Genomic DNA, 20495 nt, shown 5'->3' on the forward strand with positions numbered 1-20495 from the left:
CTTTACGAAAATTACTGAAGTACAAAGGAAAACGACACACACTCGTTGCAAGAGTTTATACCATCATTATACGTTATGGTTGAATTTATTTATTTTTCAAGCGTTGACCACTTTAACATTCCTGCACATTTGTACGCCCGTTCCCGTTGTCATAAAGCAACCCGTTCGTCAGTCGCTCGCGTTCAAAGTAAGCCTTGGTTTACTACATACGGAGACGAGCGTGCCTCTGGTCCGACGGGACCAAAACACAAATAGCGTTAGCGGCGCAGCTCAGCAGCGGCGTCGAAGCGTTGTAAAAATATAATGGCCGATTCTTTAAAGTAGCGTTCAAGATTCTTAGAACAATTGTAATAGCTAAACGGCAAAACTGTACACGGTACCTATTACCACAAGACACTTACTCGTTTTGTCTCGCTCTCTCTGCCCCCCCGGTAGATAATTTTGGTTTCTTGCAATAAGAAGCCACAAAACTCTTATTATTTAATTTAACTCGCTTCGCTCCATCCGGTACCACAACACAATTCTGGCTCCGTTTTAAATTTTGTTTCGTAGTGGAGTGTGTAGGTGCCTAAAATGCAAACCGCAACCTTCCGTAAAGACAAGAATACGTACGTAGGCTGCATCCCAGAACATAGGAAATGACATTTTAAAAAAACTCTGGAAAATTCTAACAAACTAAACGAAACCTTCTGATGGACGCAATAGTCTACTAGACACGCTTGTTGACGTGCCCCGCTCTGGGTGTTTAACTCGTTCCGCCGTCGTGAAAATGCAACGGTTCGGCACTAGCCCCGTAACAACGTCGTTTGAAGTCCCCGAGCCGCTTCGGCAGGTTGGACTGGTCAATGCGCACCGATTGCATCGTGTTGCTGTGGAATGATACGAGTCATTCGGTCAATCTAGTTCCTTTGGGTTAATTTCCGGCCCTACTTACCTCGTCTTGCTGAGCACCAGCACGCTGTCGGTGAGTTGCCGTGCGTTCAAGGAGTACAGTTTGCACAGGTTTTGCAGCTTGTCATGCTCGGCCTCGTTAACATCGTGCAGTGTTAGCTCGCGTTGTTGGTCATCTTGTAGAAATCTGCCATTGAAGAAGCAAAGCTACTGTGAGACAAATGATCACACAATCGCGTAAATTACTATCGTTACCTCGAAAGCAATTCGTTCACGCTGGATATGATGGAAAATCCGGGTCGCTCTTCGCGAATCCTTCGGCACCCGGCTCGGATCTCGCGTATCTCGTTTGCCAGCGTTGGGGTTCCCACGTTGTTGACTAGAAAATGTGGATCGACCCCCTGCACGGTTGCTCCGATCGCGATCGGTAGCGTAGCTCCTGCAAGACTGCCAAGGCCCGGTATACCTCCGCCGCTCAACGTGCCGGTTGGTGGTACGTTGGTACTGGGCGCGCTCAGCATTTCATCGGCCGACATCAGGGTGTCATCATCGGCAAGATCGTCCTGCTGACTTATCTGTGGCAAAAAAGGGCGTCCGGACGTGATAGAGAGCCCCCGCTGGCCCGTGCTATGGTATGCTTTACGGAAATCGTGCTTCGAGGCGAACGTGATCATCGCCTCGTTTCCGGGCCAATCGGTCAATTCATCGTCCCCTTCGTGGTCGGTTTCGTTTGCCAGTACCGCTTCCGAATCGCTCGAACTAAGTGAACTGGAGCTGAGAAAATCGTTCACTTGGCCACCACAATCCATCAGCTGACCGTGACCCTCCGGACCTGACATCATCAGTATTTGCTTCTTGCGATTGTACTTTGATTTCCGGTGGCGATGCTTTTCCTTCGGATAGCTGCTGCCCGTAGCGGCCATCGGTTCTGTTGCCGGTAAGATTTTCGATTTCCCCGTTAGTTGCATCATACCTTGGGATGAGCGAAAAGGATGTGGATTTGCTTCGAACGCTGGTTGAAGAGACAGTGCGTTCGCAATCTCCGGCGTACTGTCGGTTGATGGTTGCGGCACAGGAATTACCGGTGTTGCGGCCGATGCTGATACACCAAATGCACCGAGCAACGGCACGCTGATCGGTTTTGACACACCAGTCAACTGCTGCGGGTCGACGGAACCATCCGGAACTAGTGACGGGACAGTTGTGGCTACCAGGGAAGCAACTGTTGTCGGTTGGCTAACGACCAGCGGTACGAAAGGAGACGGTAGAACCAGAGGGCCTTCGTGCTGTTTCTGTTGCGGGCCAACCACAAACTGCTCACCGATAAGAGGTGCAATAATCGGACCATCCATTGCTACCACCACCGTCGCTGGTGGCGGATTGCCAGGTGTATCGAGGAGTTTGTGCTGCTGCATAGGAATCGAGAAATTAAACTCGCTCCCAGTGACGGAAGGGCCCGGTGGGATCATCGTTTGGCCCAAAATCGTCGACCGTTCCCGATCGCGGTCGGCCGATATTCGTTCGATCTTTGAGACAACGGTTTTCGTCAGTGGCAGAATCCGCTCACACTTCATTAGGCTGGCGGAAAAGGATGCGGCCCGATTCCGGCTCCGATACTCGCTGTACGAGGGACCTTTCAGGCCAAAAAACTCCGCTACGCCCCGCTGGCGTGGTACACTGCTGGAATGCTGCTTGCAGAAATCGTAATCCATTCCGGAGCGGTCCCGCTGGCCGCGCTTTCGTTTGCCACAAAACAGCATGGCGCTCCTGGGAGGTACAAAAGGGTTAGCACAAAATCCTTAAAGCATTTTCGCGTCTAACCGTACCTGAAGTTATCCGGGCACGAATGTTTAAAGACGCGCTTCTTCACAGTCCCGGCCACCGGAAACAGTGCACTTCCGGCACCACCTATATGTGGTGTGGACGGTGTCGTTTCGTACTCCACCGCCATCCGTTTGTACTTTCGCTTGCGGCGCATGTTGGGTCTGAAATGGGATCGAAAATCTCGAATCGGACAGGCCTTCAGTAAGCGACTATTCTTACCTGGCGGGGCTGAAGTTTTCGTTCAGCGAATCCGACTCAAAGTTGCCTGACAGAGGCGTCTGGCGTAGCTTGAAAGCGAACGCCACGGAATGTCGATCGTCCGAGTCGCTCTGGACCAGATTATTGCTTCCACTGAGACACGGTGAGTCGGCCTGATTCATTACGACATTGCTGCTGGGCGGTGGATCCGTCGGGCTGCTGGAACTGTCCTCCGTCGGTTGAGGGGCACATGCTGCAGGAAAAAGAAACTCGGAGCTAGCTTCGTTTTGCCGACAGTTTCGACGATGTCCTGTGCACTTACGTAGATTGCCCGTGGAGCGTGTACGCCTCCGGACACCCCAGCGAACTTTGTTGGAGTTGGTGCGCGAAGTCTCCTCGAGCGCCAGTGTAAGATCGTGCGAAAATTGCTCCATTTTCGTGTCGTGATATGGAGGCCCCTATCTATTTATCTATGAGGTTACCGGGAAACACCGGGGATTTGGTTATCCAGTTTAAAAGTTCAATGTTTTTGGGGCTTTTGGGCCTGAGGGCACAGTTGCGGAGGGCACAACAAATATTACATAATATCAACAATCTTTCGAAGGTCGTCTTCCTTCGGTCTTATCGCAATAAAGCGTTCGTTCCATTCAGCGCACGAAACCGTATCTTTGTCAACCGCAGGTTCCGCGTACTTCGAGCATTTAATCTCGGATTTTCCCCACTCTTCACGTGCAGTGGTCACATTCTCGAGCACGCATTTTTGTCCACACGAATGAACCCGAACGCAGTAGGCAGTGGCAAGACGGGGCTGCCATCGCTGCCCATGGAGAAGTTCCGCAACCGGAATCGCGGAGTCGTGCCGATCGTCAACGTTTGCAATCTTTTTTACCTTGCCAGGCCGGAACGAAATGAGTGGATCGATCACTATTATTGTTGTTAGGGGCGCATTCCCGTTTCGCGTTAATGCGATGCACTGCGAAGAAGCATGCCAGGTCGTGTGACAGCTGTCAAAGGTTCTACAGTGCGCCAACCCTGATTATCGAAATTGATTTTAAAAATTGATCGTTACAGCGACGGACATTCCTAAAGGGTTGGATTTTTTTGTTAACGCATCATTTATCGTTTTTTCTTACATATTCTCAAGCGTGCCATATTAGTTTTTGGAAAATATTGAAACACATTTTACATTTAAACTACATAAATCAGTGCCGTACCGCATCATTCCACTGGAACCCAAGCCCACTTCTATTCATCGTAGCACTGCATGCATTCTACGAATCAATTTAGCTTTTTGCTGTTTTGTACCGTGTACTATCATCAAAACCTAGTTACGGCGATCGAACAAAACTGAAACAATTATGCCTGTTTAAAGATAAAGCGCGAGTTTCAAACAATAGAAATCCATTGCGACCACAATGTTAAGAGCCTAACCTGTTTCACGCCTAAGCACAGATTCCAAGTAAAATGCCGCATAGCATATGCTGAACAACCTTGACATTCCTTCCAACCGTTGCGCGATTCGAAATGATCAGTTTCTTGATCAGTCCTCATTCGTCCGCGGTCGCGAAAGGCTTATTGATCTTGCAAAAATTGAGAAGAATCCTAATTTAGTCCTAACGCAAAGAAACGAACGAAGAGAATTTTGTCCCGCTAGTAATCTATAGTTGATTCCTCGGAATTTGATTGAATTACGGCCCCAAGCAATTTATCACAGACCGCCATGTTAACATCGGCTGCCACAATCACCCGATCGCAACACGATCGTGCAGCATCCTCGTGTGCAATTTGTCTTTTGCTGTGGTTCAGTGCATTCGTTCAAGGGCAGCTTTTGCAGGTAACAGTTTTATCAGCTCAGTTCGGGTCACGGTTATCGGTTTCTATCTGGACGTTGCTAATCATAGTATTATTAATTGGTCTGTAGATATGAAATTTGTCAGTACTGCTTGCACCGCAAACGAGAAACAAGCTAAAAGTGCTCGCAGAACTCTCAGAAACGTTTGAAGGGCAAATCACTTACACCACACCGGCTGTTTCGCTGTGCAGCCGCTGTCGATCACGAAAGTTTATTGTTTATTGAAAGTGTGATACGTTATTATTTCCACTAGCAAACAGATACGATGTCTGCTGGAGATAACACCTATAAGGTAGAGCAGCTGCCAAGCCCTCGTTCAATTTTAGGGGAAGGCCCAGTATGGGACAGCGAAGGCAAGAGTCTGTACTATGTGGACATTTTAACGCCGGCGGTACTTCGCTACGACTACGCTGAAAATCGCACCTACAGCGCCGGGCTCGGTAAGTATGGAAACCGCCTTCGCATAATCGGAGAAAGGTTACTGATCGTGCTTTCCGTTGATCGTAGACGGAGCCGGCTCGATCTCGTTCATCGTTCTAGTCGCCGGACAACCAGAACATTTTGTCGTCGGTGACAATAACCGTGTCTCGTTAATTCGATGGGACGGACGGGCAGAACAGGTCACTCGTATCCGCACGCTGGCCGATTTGGGTGAAACACAACGCCATGTGCGGTTCAACGATGGCAAGGTAGATCCTTCCGGTCGTCTGTACGCCGGTACGATGCGGCTGGAAGCACTGGGCGATCTGTTAAACCAGCACGAGGGCCAATTCTTCCGCTACGACCACGGTACGATGGTGGTGCAGAAGAAAAATATCAGCATTTCCAACGGGCTGACCTGGGACGAGCCAAACAACGCGCGCCGCATGTATTACATCGACTCGGCAGCCCGGGACGTGAAGGCGTACGATGTGGATGAAAACGGTGATCTGCGGAATGAGTCGGTGTTCTTCGATCTTCGAAACAACGGAAGCACCCCGAGCTACGTGGCTGACGGTATGACCAGCGATGCCGACGGCAACCTGTATGTTGCGACCTGGGGCGGTTCGAAGGTGATGAAGATTGATAAAACGTAAGTGCTCACAATCGCCTATTGGTTGCATGATATGCTAAACTGGCAATCCGTTTTCCAGTTCGCGACAGGTGGTGCAGGAGATAAAAATTCCTGCGGAACAGGTGACGTCGGTAGCGTTCGGAGGGCCTAACTTGGACGAACTGTTCGTTACTACTGCCCTGAACGGAGACAAACCGGCGCCGGCGGGTGCACTGTTCAAGGTGACCGGTCTAGGCGTCAAGGGAAAGCCAATGTATAAAATGGTTCTTTGAAACACTTTCCGTCTATACGTCGGTGCACTAGTTTTGGTGTACAGTTACTTTTTGAAGCATGTCAATAAAATGTCTGCATTTTTGGGAACGCTTTCTTTCAATACAGATTTCGGTTAGAGCTTGGTTGGTTGGTGTAGTAATTAATCGATTTGCTTTTTTTATTAAGGATTGTTGAAATCATTCGCGATCCTACTTGACTAACCGTTTTCCGGAGCCCTACGCCTGCTACGTTTGAAAGATCAAGCGTCCTAGCAGTTCAACTTGACGATCAAACGAGTAGCAATCATGGGCGGGAGGGTTCAACCCGATCACGGATCGTGTAACAGGAGCACCAAAGCGAAGCCCTCACCGGCATTCGACATGCCTTTGGTGGTCCACGACACGATCCGAGCGGCAGAAAAGCGAAATCCACGAGCGGGTCACAACATCGTCACCTGTTGCTAGGCCCTACCAACGAACGAACTCCTCACGATCATTAACAACCGGTAGATTTTCCTTCCATTTCTCTGTGTGTGCCGCTACTGTCTGCGGCTTGTGTTCCTATCTCCGACCGTGTCCTTTTCACATGATACGTTTGTTCCGCAGCGCACTCGTTGCTGGTGCTCTTATTCGATCTTCGCCAGGATGTCGGCTTCCCGGAAGAGATGATATTCTTTGCTGTCGCCCAGCTCCACCTTGGTGCCACCGTACTCCGGCAACAGCACCTTCTCGCCGACCTTAACGGCCAGCGGCACATGCTCGCCGGTCTGGGTGTTACGCGCACCGGGCCCAACCGCGACCACCGTGCCTTCCAGCACTTTCGATTGTGCTTTCTCTGGGATCACGAGTCCACTCTTTGTTTTAGTGAGTGCCTCCGCGCGGAGAATAAGAACACGGTCCAATAGGGGCAGCAGACGTTTGGTGGCCTAGAGTAAGATTGAGAAGAACGATGATAAGACGTATGTGATTACTTCCGCCACACCGAATGCTGTCAATAAGATGAGCATGTTCCAGGCCCCACGGAGGATGATTACGTAAGAGCTCCGAACGCCGACGATATCACCGGCTTACTGTTCCAGCGAAACGGGGTCACACAAGGGGTCAAAAGGACGGAGCAGTCGAACAAACTTCAGCCCATTTGGGGCCCATTGCAATCAGAATATGTTGCATGATGAAATAACGGCAAAAGAATTGCCATTCTCCCAACCGTGCCAAGCCTAATCTTCCCCTATGGAGAATCGAGGACATCCGGTGAAATCCAACCCTCGGTACGTACCATTTTGCTTCGGTGCTACTTTTACTCTTTGGGCAGTGATGAATAATCTGCAGTCACACCAGATTATTGCTGAGCGCTAAATACTTTGCTCCGAAAAGATCACCGGCAAACTGGAAATTCACACCATTAACCAGCGTGCAGCACGAGGAATGATTTGACAGAGCGAATAGCAAAACGAGGCGGCGCCGTAGACGTCTAGATAAGTTCGAGTTTGCCTAGATTATTCCAGAAACTATTCTTTCGGATAACGGTACAGAATGTCTCTCTTGGAGAGAAAAAGTTTTTAATGAATAGATCGATGAAGCGACTTTCCGTAATCATTCATTGCATATTGTGTTCAGCAGATATTTTATATTGATATATTTCGATAGTCTCATGAAGTTTTCGCCTTCTGTTGTGTGCAGTATCGAATCCGCAGCTATAGATGTATGGAAAATGTCATCGCGCTTCGAAGCCACAAACAGTCGTTAACAAAGCTATCCGTTTCAGTTTGTTGCTCATAGTTTTAGTGTTTATATTAGTAAAAAATCTATTAAAATCATAATGCCGTCATCTTTAAAGTCTATACAACACAGCACAGGACTTATGAACCGTAATTGAAACATTCTCACGAACCTATGTCCATTGTTGTTAAACTTGTCTTAATTTTAGTGGATCTTAAACTACGAGCAAGCGAGGCGCTGGCTGCCGGTGATGAACGTGCTGCAATATTCCTTCAAACGCAATCTCTTGGTGCCTCGAAGCGTCTGCAATATTCGCAACAATATCGACAATGTAAAGACATAGGTAATGCCTCGGTCGAAAGCCACAGAAGATTTTGCATTGCTTCAACCAATTCTTGATTATGTTTACGTTTTTTCAGGTGAGTCTATTGATAGCATAACAAAGGGATTGAAAAAGCAATCGGAATCGCGGGAAGCCTCGATTGCTGCGGAATACGATAAGCTGTGCAAAGCGTGTCGTGAACTACCCGAACAGTGGACGGTGATACAAATTTCGAAAGCCTTTAACCCACGCTCGACCAGCCTTACTTATGAGGAGAATCTGCAGGCACCGGCGCCCGTTTGGTTGACCGTGTTCCGTTGCAGTGATCCCGTCGATGAGGCTCGATCGGAACCGCTTCTAGTTTGTCTCGATCCACCCGCCGATGAGCCGGGATTGAAGTTTGAAAGCTTCTTCGAACATATCACCTCGATCGCTCGAGAAGTACGAAACGGGATCTCTGCTGAAGCGAACAGTGCAGGAGGAACCAAGGGCATACGGAACGAGGCCATGGAGGAAATGATAGCTTCCTCGATAGACCGCGTAAAAAGATGGCTTGGGCCATGGACAAATATGCTGTGCGGAAAATTTCGCTCACAAGCCGATCAGTCGCTCGAAGCCGAGATCTACAACCGGATAGAGGATTACTGCATCCAGCACCGAATGAACAAGAAAGCGCAACGACTGTTGTCGCTCGTGGCACGCAGGCTGGACTTGCTGGAGGGATTTGATGTTTACCGATTGTGTTGCAGTATGGAACTCGATTTAGACGACTCGGCAATTGGGTCCTTATACGATTTTCTGATCGATATTAAGGCTCACAAGTTCAACAGCAAACCAAAGCAATCCGAATGTTACCCGGTGGTGCTCATAGTGGACGAGTGGCTCGATGGCTTCCCGTGGGAAATGCTGCATCCAGCGAACGAGTTTTGCCGTTTCGGTAGTTTCTGTCAGCTGGACGAGTTGTTCCGCGTGCACAAGAAACGGATAAAGAATGGGTATCTTTGCGTACGGGCACAGAACTGCTGCGCTATCATTAATCCAGGCACGTAGAGCTGGTAGGCTGCTCCGAAACTCGAGGCGCACGGACACTAATGTTTCCTGTTTTACAGATAAAAACCTCGAGAAGATGAGTCTACGTTTGCAGATGTTTTACAGGGAGTGGTATCCGGACTTTCAGCTGCTTGTTGACCAGCCACCAACCGAATCGGAGTTCGTTGAGATGCTCGATCAATCGGATGTTGTCTGGTACGGTGTGCTTCGTTTTATCAAACAATATAGAAGAATATCAACGGTTTCGTGTTGAACTTTAGTTACAACGGGCACGGCAGCGGAATGCAGTTTATGAACGGTGAAACATTGCTGCAGCGGGACATTAACTGTGTTACGTTCCTTTTCGGCTGTGACTCGGTGCGCTTATACTCGAACGGTCTGTTTACGGAGTTACTCGGCAGTCACCTGTACTACAATGCGGCCCGCTGTCCGGCGTTAATCGGAGCGCTCTGGGTGCTGACTGACCTGTACACCGACATATACTCTATTTTGCTGTTCGGCAACTGGATTCCATCGACTAATCCGAAGTACAGCAAACAAAACATCTCTAACCTCGACACCGTGGCCCTGAAGGCGATGAATTGGCGTAAGTACCCACTATTAACGGTTTTCTTTGCGATATACTGTTTCAAAACGGTCCCAATTGCAGAATTCAACAAGACAACGAAATACTTTATACCGCAAAGCCCAAACCTGCTAAAGTTAATGAGCGAGTGTAGGCTGTTCCTCTGTCTTCCCCAGAGAATAAGGTGCGCTTTCGTCTGTCGCGGACTCCCGATAATGAATGAAACACACAATCAAAAGGCGAATATAAACTGATAGATAAATATGCTATTATAAGGCAAATGGTTTCACGACTTTGGGGTTTTCTCGTTCGATAAAATCACAGCAGGTACGCACCAGGCAAATCATGCCTCAACCAGCCATTAGTTGTCCTGTGCCGAAGGCTGACATCTGATCGGCGCTACAGTTGGCTCACGAAAGGTATGCAGCACGAAACCGCGCATCGTCTTTTCGTAAGATTGAAGCTGGCCCGGCACCAAACGTCGTGGCGCATTCGATTACCGTCAATTGGATAATCTCACAAATAATCTAACACTGATTCAATTTGTTATCGACCCTGGGCGCACGCCGTGTGCGCCCCGGGCTTACGAGTGCTTTCCAGTCCAGGAATAGCATCTGCGAAGTAGTTTGCAGACAACCGTCGGCCACGATCGGTATCTCCATCTTTATCCGGCCTGGCTTGATAACTAAAACTTGTGTGTGCGTATACCAGTTTGGTTGAATTTAAATTCTCAAAACCGTTCGTCCTTGTGTCTAGCTGAATCAAAGCGGACATCCGTTAGAAACGTCCTTGGCTTTACACACCTTGGTCGGTAAGCTAATTGTTGTAAGCATATCCCGTCGATATAACAGTAGATAGTGGAACAACATGCGTTATGAGAATCATTTAACGTTTTTCTGTAGCCGTTGTAACTTTCTGATACCAAATAGGCTAAGCAACGGGTCAAATTGGGCAGTATTCTCCATCAATTTTAACCTGTGTCTCGTGTCCTTCGCGGTCATCATCCTGTGTCGCAACGAGTGTCGTTGAAAATTTGAATAAATCCAAATTGGGGCGGTCCACAGCAATCGTCACCAGTAAAAAAACAATCAAAAGTATGTAGTGTATGTGTATGTGTATGTGTGTGTCTAACGCGCGTTCTAACGGTTTGACAGCTGTGTTTTGCATTTCGGGAAAAAGGGTGGTCGCCGGTGACAGTTTGGTAGCGATGAAAATAAGAATGCGTTCTGTGGCGAAGGCAGGCGAAAATATATAAACCCGCAGAACCAGCATCGTTCGGAAGTGGTGATCGTCCATTAATTACTGGTTTCGGCTTCGGTGCTGACAGTGGGATTCGTGAAAACCTTATTTTGCAACTGTTCCGGGCCTCGGCATGGTCAGCAACGACGAAGTACTTTAGCGTGAGATTGCGTTAATCACCTTGCGCTCCTTTTTAGGACAATCCTCGAAGATATCACTATCACTCGGCAATGGTCTTATCATGGTCGCGTGTGCTCATCGCGCTCATCGTAGCAATGCTTCCAATGCATCTTTCCGCGCTGCAGAAAGAGATTACCGTCAACGTTGAGCCGGGCAAAATCGACTGTTTCTACGAGCAGGCCAAAGCTGGCCAGACGATTGACATTGAATATCAGGTGATCGACGGAGGTCACGGAGATTTAGATATAAGCTTCGAGATGGCCGAGGTGACGGGCCGAACGATAGTTACCGACTACAAAAAGTCCGACAACATTCACCGGCATCCGGTTCAATACGATGGCGAGTTTAAGTTCTGCTTCGACAACGAGTTCAGCCGGCACAACAGCAAGACGGTTTTCTTCGAATTGATCATTGAGCGCGAGGGCGAGCTGGAAGACACGGCCTGGGCGGACATCGATCTGCTGGAGGGCTTGACGCCGGAAGAGTTCTACGATATGAAGGTTCAGGATATGGAGGACGCTATCAAGCGGGTGCGCAATAATCTCACCAAAGCGCGCCAGCTGCAGGATATGCTGCGATCGCACGAAGCGCGCGATCGGAACGTGGCCGAAGAGAACTACTTCAAAGTGAACGTGTGGTCGTTCTTCCAGATTCTAGTGATGATTGCGGTCGGTGTGCTGCAAGTGTTCATGGTGAAATCGTTGTTCGACGTCGATTCGCGAGCCTACAAACTACTGACCAAACTGTAACAAGAATCGGACTAGCTGTAACGAGGACAGTCTCGCCACACTCGAGCTCATGAAACAACCGAATTGCTTCTAAACCAAAGTTTATTTTCGATATTATCGTGCTTCATCCAGCGTCAGGTTGAGCATCCAGCAAATCAGGATTCCTAAACGGGCGAACACAGTATCCATATGACGGTCCAGAAATAGGATAAGGGTAACGGGAATGCACGAACGCACAAACACCGTCCCATGGATTGTGCGCCCGCGTGGACAGATGGGAGATCGTTTATTCTGTCTAATTTGCCATTTAACGAAATAGAAGATAGTAAATTTTATTACGAAACGGTCGTTTTATTTGTCGACCTTGAAAGAAGTGGGTTTAACCGTTTTCTCACTCTCTAAGGAAGATGCAATGAAACAGGAAAGCTCTAAATGAACGATGATCCGTAATTTCATTCAATATTACCTTCTTTCGAAAGCTCTGTGCCGGTTTGGACTCATAAAACCATGCATCGCAAACGAATTGCGCCATCAACGGTGCCGCTCTATGTTTGCACTCTGATCCTGATCATACTATTCTCGAGCGCGATCGACGATGTAGCAGCCAGACGTGGACGCGCCAGAGGTCGCACGAAATCGAGGGTAAGTGGATCCGGCCTGTGGGCCGGTATTGAGCGGTGAGTGAGACGGGAGCGTTGCCCCTGATTTATGCCTCTATTCACTTACAGATGCAAATCGGTCTGCCAATTACCGGTAAATATCGCGACCCAGAGTCGGATCAGTACTACAATAATAACAACGTAAGAATGGGAGTAGAACGCTTTTTGTGTCATCCTTTCTTCATATGATCTCTCCCCCTTTCTCTCTCTCTCTCTGTCTCCTGTTGCAGGGTGCAAAGATAACGTTGGCATCACACTTTGACTATGAATACGTTCTGGGACACAAGATTGCATTTCTGTGTGTAGCCCGTGGATCACCGCGACCAACCATTACTTGGTTCAAGGATGGCGTTGAGATCTTCAGCCACCTTTATCTTCACGTTCACGAATGGAACATTGGGAAGGATAAGGTAAAGTCGAAGATAGAGATCGATCCGGCGACCCAAATGGATGCCGGAGTTTACGAGTGTACGGCAGATAATATGTATTCAATCGATCGACGAAGTTTTAAGACCGATTTTTCGATTGCGTTCGATTAGTGAAGAACGAGCTGAAGGTACTATGGCAGAGAGCCAACCGAAGGTATCACGGCTGTCCTTCAGCCGTGTGTGAGCACAAACGTAAAAGTTCCTGAGTGTAGAGTAGCAAATAAACATATTTATGATAGAACGTGATGTGTTTGTTTCCTTTTTATTTACTTTATCTTTTAGTTCACTACATTAGTAAGTAGGGAGTGGAAATTGAGACAGATAGCACAACTAGAGGATGCAGCTAGAGGATGACCTCAAAAACATAAACGTGTGTCGCTAGGGGCGATCGTAAATCAAAGCCGACAAGTGGTTTTTCCGGGGGCAGTCTAGACCCAAACGCGTACGTGCTGATCCCAGCTACAAGATGCCAGCGCCATACCGTTCGGTGCCATGCTGATCGATGTAATCCGATTTTCGTGGCCACTTAGTGTACCTGTAAAAGGGCCGGATGATAATCGCTTGAATTTCGAAAGGTTTTCGCTAGCAAAGAGCTCTCACCATTGTGTTGTCCCTTCATGGTGTCCCAAATGTGAATATTATTGTCATCGGATCCACACAGAATATAGCGGCCACTCAGCGACAGAGCTACAGCAGGTATGGAACAAAATGAAATAATTAGCCGCTGACTGATGGCCAAAAACGTTGCTGCTACAAACCACAAGAAGTGAAGCCACTGCTGCGATTCGGTGGCTCGTAGTGCCCAATCTGTTGGTCAGATCGGAAGTCAAACAAACGGGCTGTCTTATCCTCGGAACCAGTAGCGAATCCAAATCCACTCGGATGATACTAAGGGCCAGTGGGGATGATTTTCATTAATTCGGCCGAAAACGGACGAAGGGCTTCATCCGTAACAAACTTACGCTAACACTGTTCACATCCGCCTCATGGCCAAAGAATGTTTGCTTCGGCGTGTTTTCTCGCACATCCCACAGCTTGCAGGTACGATCGACCGATCCGGTCACGTACGTATTCTTATCCGGACTCATCGAAATCGACACGACGTCACCAGCGTGGGCATCGAACTCGGATGTTTTCTTGCCAGCTTGCAAATCCCAGACGCAGCTGTGGGTTTCAGAACAAACAAAACGGTAAGATCACCCGATGTCGACCGCCTTGTTCGGTCAAAGTAAGCGAAACGTTGCTAACATTTTCAAATCACCCGATCCGGTAATGATGTGTGTATCGTCAAGGAACCGGCAGGAGCTGAGGAAACCCTCGTATCCGGCCAGCTCACGCACGATCTTCGCATTGCCTTGCGCGTCGCGATTGTTCAGATCGTATACCGTACACATGTTGTCCATGCCACCGCACGCCACAAAGTTACCAGAATCGGCGTAGGCCACACTCATGACCCATGCCGACCGGAGAGGTATTACTTGTACCTTGTTTCCCGTCCAAGTGTCCCAGATGATGAGCTTCCCGTCTAGCGAACCGGTAACGCAGTGCCGCGAGTCCCCGGCAAAATGCACCGAATTGACCTTGTTGATGTGTCCTTTCAGAAACTTTTTCGTCGAGATGCGCACCTTCGGCACGTCGCTCATGTCGCCGCACTTGTCGAACAGCGCACAGTCGGCGGCCTTTTTCTGTTCCTCCTGTGCAGAGTGGAAAAAATATCGACCCAAGTGTTAGGAAGTTACGAGTAGCCAACGATCGATCAGGTCCAGGCCTTCGGGCTAATTGGATTGAAACATACGCCTACCGGGCCAGACCAACTCTAGAACCGTTTTTCATAGCGCATCCATTCGTAGTTCGTTGGGACTAAGAAGACCAATCCCTTGGGATCAATAAAAACTACTCACGCATGAGACTTGACTCAGACAAGTTACATAGGTTTCAACAAAGTGGTGTTGTCTGGTTACCGAACTTTTACAAATGATTGTACGCTCAGTGTAGCTTATTTTCGTACCTTGAACTTGGCAATCATATCATTGATCTCCTTTTTCAACGCCGCAACTTCCGGATCATCTTTCGGCGGCATGATGGTGTTGATCTGTGCGAGTCCAGCGACCTAAGTGGCACAAGATCTGCAACGCTCACGGTGCTAACAATGGCACAATTTAGGTGCAAAACAACACTTGCGACTGTGCACAGTACTTCACACAACGTCGTGAAACGCCCGGTAACATCAATCGGTTGCCCTGCTTCTAATGGTGCTACTACTACCTCCTGCAGCGATGTATCGAATGGAACTAACAGCCGTGGTCAGCCGTTTGCAGCATTGAACACGGCACGGTGCGCAGCCCCTTACGGCCATACACTAATTAAATTTCATTCGTCCACTTTTTTCTGTTGCTTCCCTCCCAACAAAGGGCCGGACCCGGCAGCGAACTGATGGCGCATGTGTGTCCCTCGCGATACGGAGGATTATTTTGAATTGCTCGTTGCCGTTGTCGTCGGCTCCGATTCCCCTGTCGCTATTTAGATATTGGACATCTTCCGAGGGCCGTGCGCTTGGACCTTGATAGGTGCTACTCGAAAAGCTCATCCTTGAAGCAGCGTGAACATGGAGGTGCAGTGGCAACAACTAGCATTTACTGGGCTTCTGTGCTAGCGGGTTGTGGAATTGCGGGCACCAACAGTAATATCCATTTTTGGCATCATTCTCACATGTTGCTGTTCCTCACTTTCCTAACCATCGTAGACTTCGGCAGTGTGCCCTCTAGAATTCCCCAGAGCACATTGCACAACACAATCCAGAGTGGACACAACCTTTTATTGCCCCCGTGATTCGGTATCGGCATCAGCAAAACGCTGCAAACTTACTTATGAGCGAAAGAACCGCGGATCAAAATAAAATATTATCTTAAACTAATTATATTGAATATCGATGACCGCACAAGACTCCACCATGTATATATTTAAAATGAATATCTGTATGTATGCCTTTTTTGTCCTCGTATACTGCGTAGCGTGCGTTTGTCGCTGTAGCTTTCAGTGTGGCGTTCGCGTTTCAATGGATACTACAAAGAGAAAGATGTACTACTATCCCGAATTCTCATATTATCTACGGATATGCGCTTTGAATTTGAAAAGTAACACCTGCAAAAGCGAAGCAACGCCCGCACCGGGTACCGCTAGGATGATTATGTTTTATTTCTTTATTAAAACCTAATTCGAGCGACAATTGGCACAGAGTAGAGACGTTTAATCTGCGTATAATGGCAAGACGCGACTGGTCGAAACATAAAAATACTAAATGAACACAATAGTACGGCACACATTAAACAGTCGTTTTCGCTCTTTTCCTGTCGGACTGGATTGCACAGGAAACGGCTATTGCTCTGTTGATCGTCCAGTCAACCCCTAGCAGTATTTGGTTGTTTCACGGATCGATAAACGAAATCATAATGTACCGGGTTCCTTTCACTGTCAACAGCCCCTCGTGGAAGTGCGTCAAACGTCCCGGGTGCATCAGGAGCCACCCTTTGCGCGTGTCAGTCACCGAGCAGTTGTACCGCAAGAACCGGCAGCCACCACCTTCGTAGTCGGTCCCGGCGTTATTCAGCGCAATGTTGATCGTGTAGGTAGACGAATCGTGATGGGGTCGCAACGAGGGCTGCTCGTCCGGTCGGTAGCGTACGACAAAGTTCATCAGCGATCGGGGTGGCTATTGGGGAACAATTGGTAGGACAAGCTTAGAGACAACGAAATGGTACGGCTCGGCAAACGGAATACACTCACGTCGTGGAAGTAACCGGTGAACACTTTCTCCTGCAGCGGGCGAACGTAGAGCTGCAAAAACTTGAGCCAAATCTGCTCCAAACCAACCTGATTCATGTGAATGTCTCGCGTCGGGACGGCTTCGTATCCGCCCTGTAGCCGTTGGTCGTTGTGCGTTCCATCGGACCACTGACCGAACGCTTCGACGATCTCTCGCAGATCGTCACAAAACCGGTCGGTACCAATCGCGAGCCAGTAAACGTCCGGGCAGGGCTGCTGAGGAACAAACGACGACTCCAGCTGCGGCCGGTACTCCGGCGAAAGATAGCGCTGTTCCCAGTCGTGTTGGTTGTTGAACAGCTGGTAAAAGTCCGGATGGGTGCGCGTCGTATCGAAGTACTCGGTATCCACCAGGTGGCCGTACTGTTCCATGTTGATCACGTGCATAAAGATGCCCTTAGAGCGGAAGTGCCAACACATCGCCATGTCGGGGTCCGTTTCCTGTAGCTCGTAACTAACGTCGGGCAGAATACGACGTTTGATCAGATAGACGATCGATACGAACGGGACGTTCCACAGGCCAAGCAGTTTGCGACCCACGATATCCATGTAGTCGCTGGACCGCGCATAGAATCCCTGGTTGCTTAGCGCACCCCAGAAGTTACTCCACACCTTTTCGGGACGCGTCAGGACAGGCGATATCACGTTCCGGTTCGCTTCGATCAACGCACGTAGTACATTCAAATCGTCTAGGTGACCCTCGGAGTCAACGACGAAAAGATAATCGCAACCACGCTGCTCGCAGTGCTTGGTGGCAAACGTACGAGCGGCCGCTTCCTTGTATTCATCCTCGTGGTCAATTGCCTTCAGTGACCGATAGCGTCCTTCGTGTTCGGTGAGGAATTTCTTGACCGTCGCATCGTGGTACGCTACACTCGAGTGTACCAGAACATCCAGACGGTCGGCGGGATAGTTAAGTTGCGCGATACGATTAAACCATTCATCTAGGAACGGTGTCAGTTTCTCAATGAACAGTGCCATCGTAACCAGCGGCAGCTCAGATTCGTCATCAAGCTTTTGACGATTCTCCTCCACCGCTTTGCATACACCATCGACGAACGCACCGGCCAGATAGTTGGCGTAGTTGTTCAGTGTCAGCTTACTCGGCCCATTTCCGTGCACGATCGCTGGTTTCGTGCTGTACTCCGTGTTCGTGAGCGTCGGTTCGGCCTCGGTCGTAACCAACGAGAGCGCGACCTGCTCTTCGACACCGTTCAGGTTCTGAAACAAACTGGCCATGTGGTCGAGCTTCATGCCCAGCTCTGTCCGCAACTCCGCATCCAGATAAGCCTTCGTGTAGTACAGTTGATCGTCTTCCTTATCCTTTACCGGTGTTTTCAGCAGTTTGTACAGCTTGTTGGCGTATCCCATGAAAAGACCAGAGTTTAAGAACCGCATTCCGCGTCCCTCGAGCGGTGGGTAGGAACTCTTCAGTGACTCATCCGGCCAACAGAACCCTTCAGCGCCGAACACGATCGATGCGTTGAAGGAACGGAACTTTTGAAGAATTTTTTCCCACGGTGCCAAAAACAACACATCGTAGCTGTCGGTAAACAGGATGAGACGATCCTCGTCGTCGCGGAACGGTTTCAGGGCTTCCCGTAGCAGGTTAATTTTGTATCCCCCGCCGACGGACTTCATGTTTCCTCCGCGCCACGGTTTGCCGAGACCGAGCGGCTTCACGACGATACCGTAGTGGGCCGCCGATCGGAGGTAGCGAAGATACCCTTCGGTTTCGTTGCTGGCCACCGTGAACACGAGTGGCTGCTTCACGGATTCTAGAAGTAAAGAGAAGTAGAAAAGTATTAACAAAATGATTATAAAACCCGAAACAACTATCCTCGTTTCGGCCACCAGGCGTCTTCCGGCCCATACACGGTACAAGCAGTAAAGGGAGTGGCGATATGCAAAATTACAATCAGACATCGTCAACACGGACTGCTGCAAGAATTATGAAACTGCCTTGATTCACTTCCTTGATTAAGCTCCGACCGTAGCTCTGATCGTAGCTCTATCAAAGGTATTTAATTAGATGATTCTGCTCATTTTTGATCTTTATGAGCAAAGAGAAAGATTGGCGATCAAATAATTCAATTGAATTGATTCCTAAGTTCTTAGTTATTACAATTTCGCTGCCGCCATCTACGTTACTTCATGCCTTCCTTGAAAATGTCGAATGAAAATGCTGGCGGGAGATTCATCAAACGCCTGATGCAAACGTATCCGGCGCACGGAACGTATTCATATCGCCGTTGGAATCAAAAGAGCCACCACGCGCATAAACGCATTCCATCAATTGCCATGCGCGATCCAGTTGCGGCTGCTGAATCCCAGTGTGAAATTCATTTTCCACAATTCATCTACCAGACTGTGCTGACCCGAATAGAGGGCCGGGTCTCCGATGTGCCGCATGTGGTTTCTACATTGTAACATAAACATGCACGCTGCCGGTCCCCTCCAGATCGCAACGACCCTTCGGAACACCATCTGCAATTTAGCTCATACCAGTGAGGGGAGTGAAACACAGTCCCATTCATAGCAGTTGGCTGTGCGCTTCGAAATGATCTCATCTGCGCAGTGGCTTGCCGACAATTTCTTCTTCTCGCGCGATCGAGTAGGACTACGTGACTTTGTGTATGGTAACTTTCCTCTTCTATCGTACTCTTTTATTCTTAGACCAAAAATTAACACGACTTGTAGGCCGTCTCCGGAAGCAAGATTGTCGCGGACCTACGCTGGATGCTTATCAGTTGACCCGCCGCAGATCGGTGCGGTGGCGTCGTGAACGATTAATTTCTTAAAAAGTGTCTTGCTTAATTTCCCCGTCACTAGACTTACCAGCGTCCGAAGAAGCTGAGGCCAGGCAGATGAGGGCCAGGGCTATCACCACGCACCACCAACCTCGTACGGTGGCCATTCCTTGCATCCGGTCGTACCGTTTCCGTTCGTGTTCGTTGTTTCGTGGCAGAATGTTCCGGAACTACGCTAGCACAGGAACACAGGACCGCAACTAATGATGTTAAAATCACAGACTGAACCGGCGAGCCGCTCGGATTGTCGTACGCGCCAACTACCGGGAGAACTGGCCGTGTGGGTAGCTCGTTACGGAATGAAACACTACACCAAGGAATGGACCGCCGAACGCACACCGCAACCGGATCGCGCGCATACAACGGAAAAACTGCATCGGTCAACTACTTTCGGGCCGCGACGCGATCCGCGCTCCGTTCGAGTGTGTTTGCGTGAGGATCGTTTCTCCAGCCGATCCGCAGCAGATGGCGATAGGCTGGGTTTATTTCCGGACCATGCGAACGCGCTGATTTGATTTTCTCTCGCTGCTGTCGAGCGCAAGCCGGCAACAACATTCGTTCGTTCTCCCAACTCTTTTACGACAATGTAAACATTGGCAGCCAACATTTCACTTTCCACTGTGCCTTCCAGTTTCAGGCGTTCCCGCTCGTTTGTGTGCAAGTTGTAAGCAAACGTCTAGGCTTGCACGAAAGGCTTTGAGATAAAAATTGAAAAATTGGCCGTTGTTACAAACAGTTTTGGGTGGTTTTTTTCATGCTGGAAACCATTATCACGAAACCTACAGGGGTCAATCAGGAGGTTCGCAAAGGGCACGTTAACAGTGAAGTGTTTTGCTTTGGTTTTGGCCAACAGGACCGAAGCGTGAACCCATTCTTTACTTATCTTTTAAAATATTCAGATTA

The 20495-nt window shown here is 48.9% G+C and overlaps 8 protein-coding genes across 11 annotated transcripts; 4 read left to right on the forward strand and 4 right to left on the reverse strand.

Annotated features, from left to right (window-relative positions):
- Positions 1-84: 84 nt before the first annotated feature.
- On the reverse strand, positions 85-3838 carry LOC131209181 (uncharacterized). The gene is made up of 6 exons (XM_058202182.1): positions 3236-3838; positions 2935-3166; positions 2718-2876; positions 1147-2658; positions 935-1078; positions 85-869 (listed from the first exon to the last, which is right to left on the reverse strand). The coding sequence occupies exons 1-6, from the start codon at positions 3345-3347 to the stop codon at positions 746-748; spliced, it is 2283 nt and encodes a 760-aa protein (XP_058058165.1). The 5' UTR covers positions 3348-3838; the 3' UTR covers positions 85-745.
- Positions 3839-4478: 640 nt separating this feature from the next.
- LOC131209656 (regucalcin-like) lies at positions 4479-6196 on the forward strand. 3 transcript variants are annotated; one of them, XM_058202767.1, is made up of 4 exons: positions 4479-4747; positions 5019-5205; positions 5273-5837; positions 5899-6196. In XM_058202767.1, the coding sequence occupies exons 1-4, from the start codon at positions 4634-4636 to the stop codon at positions 6089-6091; spliced, it is 1059 nt and encodes a 352-aa protein (XP_058058750.1). In that variant the 5' UTR covers positions 4479-4633; the 3' UTR covers positions 6092-6196. The 3 variants fall into 3 exon arrangements, with proteins under 3 accessions (XP_058058750.1, XP_058058753.1, XP_058058751.1); XM_058202770.1 differs by lacking the exon at positions 4479-4747 and adding an exon at positions 4774-4826; XM_058202768.1 differs by lacking the exon at positions 4479-4747 and having other exon boundaries at positions 4887-5205.
- A 27-nt stretch (positions 6197-6223) lies between these two features.
- On the reverse strand, positions 6224-11599 carry LOC131211529 (10 kDa heat shock protein, mitochondrial). 2 transcript variants are annotated; one of them, XM_058205029.1, is made up of 2 exons: positions 11585-11599; positions 6224-6996 (listed from the first exon to the last, which is right to left on the reverse strand). In XM_058205029.1, exons 1-2 carry the CDS (start codon positions 11597-11599, stop codon positions 6697-6699), a joined length of 315 nt encoding a protein of 104 aa, XP_058061012.1. In that variant the 3' UTR covers positions 6224-6696. The 2 variants fall into 2 exon arrangements, with proteins under 2 accessions (XP_058061012.1, XP_058061011.1); XM_058205028.1 differs by lacking the exon at positions 11585-11599 and adding an exon at positions 7347-7484.
- On the forward strand, positions 7883-10097 carry LOC131211525 (separin). Its single transcript, XM_058205024.1, has 6 exons — positions 7883-7938; positions 7998-8132; positions 8209-9153; positions 9221-9356; positions 9422-9747; positions 9811-10097. Exons 1-6 carry the CDS (start codon positions 7890-7892, stop codon positions 9978-9980), a joined length of 1761 nt encoding a protein of 586 aa, XP_058061007.1. The 5' UTR covers positions 7883-7889; the 3' UTR covers positions 9981-10097.
- LOC131211528 (immunoglobulin domain-containing protein oig-4-like) lies at positions 10359-13189 on the forward strand. The gene is made up of 4 exons (XM_058205027.1): positions 10359-10537; positions 12353-12515; positions 12602-12673; positions 12763-13189. The coding sequence occupies exons 2-4, from the start codon at positions 12381-12383 to the stop codon at positions 13069-13071; spliced, it is 516 nt and encodes a 171-aa protein (XP_058061010.1). The 5' UTR covers positions 10359-10537; positions 12353-12380; the 3' UTR covers positions 13072-13189.
- LOC131211527 (transmembrane emp24 domain-containing protein 5) lies at positions 10915-12236 on the forward strand. The gene is made up of 2 exons (XM_058205026.1): positions 10915-11101; positions 11163-12236. The coding sequence occupies exons 1-2, from the start codon at positions 11099-11101 to the stop codon at positions 11892-11894; spliced, it is 735 nt and encodes a 244-aa protein (XP_058061009.1). The 5' UTR covers positions 10915-11098; the 3' UTR covers positions 11895-12236.
- A 14-nt stretch (positions 13190-13203) lies between the features above and the next one.
- LOC131211526 (guanine nucleotide-binding protein subunit beta-2) lies at positions 13204-15259 on the reverse strand. Its single transcript, XM_058205025.1, has 6 exons — positions 14969-15259; positions 14209-14654; positions 13923-14124; positions 13719-13848; positions 13561-13647; positions 13204-13495 (listed from the first exon to the last, which is right to left on the reverse strand). Exons 1-6 carry the CDS (start codon positions 15038-15040, stop codon positions 13389-13391), a joined length of 1044 nt encoding a protein of 347 aa, XP_058061008.1. The 5' UTR covers positions 15041-15259; the 3' UTR covers positions 13204-13388.
- Positions 15260-15864: 605 nt separating this feature from the next.
- Positions 15865-20118, reverse strand: LOC131208919 (procollagen-lysine,2-oxoglutarate 5-dioxygenase). Its single transcript, XM_058201860.1, has 3 exons — positions 19621-20118; positions 16744-18560; positions 15865-16669 (listed from the first exon to the last, which is right to left on the reverse strand). Exons 1-3 carry the CDS (start codon positions 19706-19708, stop codon positions 16385-16387), a joined length of 2190 nt encoding a protein of 729 aa, XP_058057843.1. The 5' UTR covers positions 19709-20118; the 3' UTR covers positions 15865-16384.
- Between the last annotated feature and the right edge of the window lie 377 nt (positions 20119-20495).

Source organism: Anopheles bellator, chromosome 2, assembly GCF_943735745.2.
Source record: "Anopheles bellator chromosome 2, idAnoBellAS_SP24_06.2, whole genome shotgun sequence".
Classification (NCBI taxonomy): Eukaryota; Metazoa; Arthropoda; class Insecta; order Diptera; family Culicidae; genus Anopheles; species Anopheles bellator.

What these genes read in the sequence shown, in the direction of transcription:
- LOC131211526 (XM_058205025.1), bottom strand. Translation starts at nt 15,040, where the DNA reads ATGCCGCCGAAAGATGATCCGGAAGTTGCGGCGTTGAAAAAGGAGATC. An exon ending in GGATCGGGTGATTTGAAAAT is followed by an intron (nt 14,125 to 14,208) that starts GTTAGCAACGTT and finishes TGAAACCCACAG; the next exon opens with CTGCGTCTGGGATTTGCAAG. An exon ending in CATGAAGGGACAACACAATG is followed by an intron (nt 13,496 to 13,560) that starts GTGAGAGCTCTT and finishes GCCCTTTTACAG; the next exon opens with GTACACTAAGTGGCCACGAA.
- LOC131211528 (XM_058205027.1), top strand. Translation starts at nt 12,381, where the DNA reads ATGCATCGCAAACGAATTGCGCCATCAACGGTGCCGCTCTATGTTTGC. An exon ending in GAGGTCGCACGAAATCGAGG is followed by an intron (nt 12,516 to 12,601) that starts GTAAGTGGATCC and finishes ATTCACTTACAG; the next exon opens with ATGCAAATCGGTCTGCCAAT. An exon ending in AGTACTACAATAATAACAAC is followed by an intron (nt 12,674 to 12,762) that starts GTAAGAATGGGA and finishes CTCCTGTTGCAG; the next exon opens with GGTGCAAAGATAACGTTGGC.
- LOC131211525 (XM_058205024.1), top strand. Translation starts at nt 7,890, where the DNA reads ATGCCGTCATCTTTAAAGTCTATACAACACAGCACAGGACTTATGAAC. An exon ending in CTGCGCTATCATTAATCCAG is followed by an intron (nt 9,154 to 9,220) that starts GCACGTAGAGCT and finishes CCTGTTTTACAG; the next exon opens with ATAAAAACCTCGAGAAGATG. An exon ending in GATCAATCGGATGTTGTCTG is followed by an intron (nt 9,357 to 9,421) that starts GTACGGTGTGCT and finishes GTTGAACTTTAG; the next exon opens with TTACAACGGGCACGGCAGCG.
- LOC131209181 (XM_058202182.1), bottom strand. Translation starts at nt 3,347, where the DNA reads ATGGAGCAATTTTCGCACGATCTTACACTGGCGCTCGAGGAGACTTCG. An exon ending in ACGCTCCACGGGCAATCTAC is followed by an intron (nt 3,167 to 3,235) that starts GTAAGTGCACAG and finishes TTTTTCCTGCAG; the next exon opens with CATGTGCCCCTCAACCGACG. An exon ending in GTGAACGAATTGCTTTCGAG is followed by an intron (nt 1,079 to 1,146) that starts GTAACGATAGTA and finishes CTTCAATGGCAG; the next exon opens with ATTTCTACAAGATGACCAAC.
- LOC131208919 (XM_058201860.1), bottom strand. Translation starts at nt 19,708, where the DNA reads ATGCAAGGAATGGCCACCGTACGAGGTTGGTGGTGCGTGGTGATAGCC. An exon ending in CTCAGCTTCTTCGGACGCTG is followed by an intron (nt 18,561 to 19,620) that starts GTAAGTCTAGTG and finishes CTTTACTTCTAG; the next exon opens with AATCCGTGAAGCAGCCACTC. An exon ending in TCACCGGTTACTTCCACGAC is followed by an intron (nt 16,670 to 16,743) that starts GTGAGTGTATTC and finishes GTTCCCCAATAG; the next exon opens with CCACCCCGATCGCTGATGAA.
- LOC131209656 (XM_058202767.1), top strand. Translation starts at nt 4,634, where the DNA reads ATGTTAACATCGGCTGCCACAATCACCCGATCGCAACACGATCGTGCA. An exon ending in CACCTACAGCGCCGGGCTCG is followed by an intron (nt 5,206 to 5,272) that starts GTAAGTATGGAA and finishes CGTTGATCGTAG; the next exon opens with ACGGAGCCGGCTCGATCTCG. An exon ending in GTGATGAAGATTGATAAAAC is followed by an intron (nt 5,838 to 5,898) that starts GTAAGTGCTCAC and finishes TCCGTTTTCCAG; the next exon opens with TTCGCGACAGGTGGTGCAGG.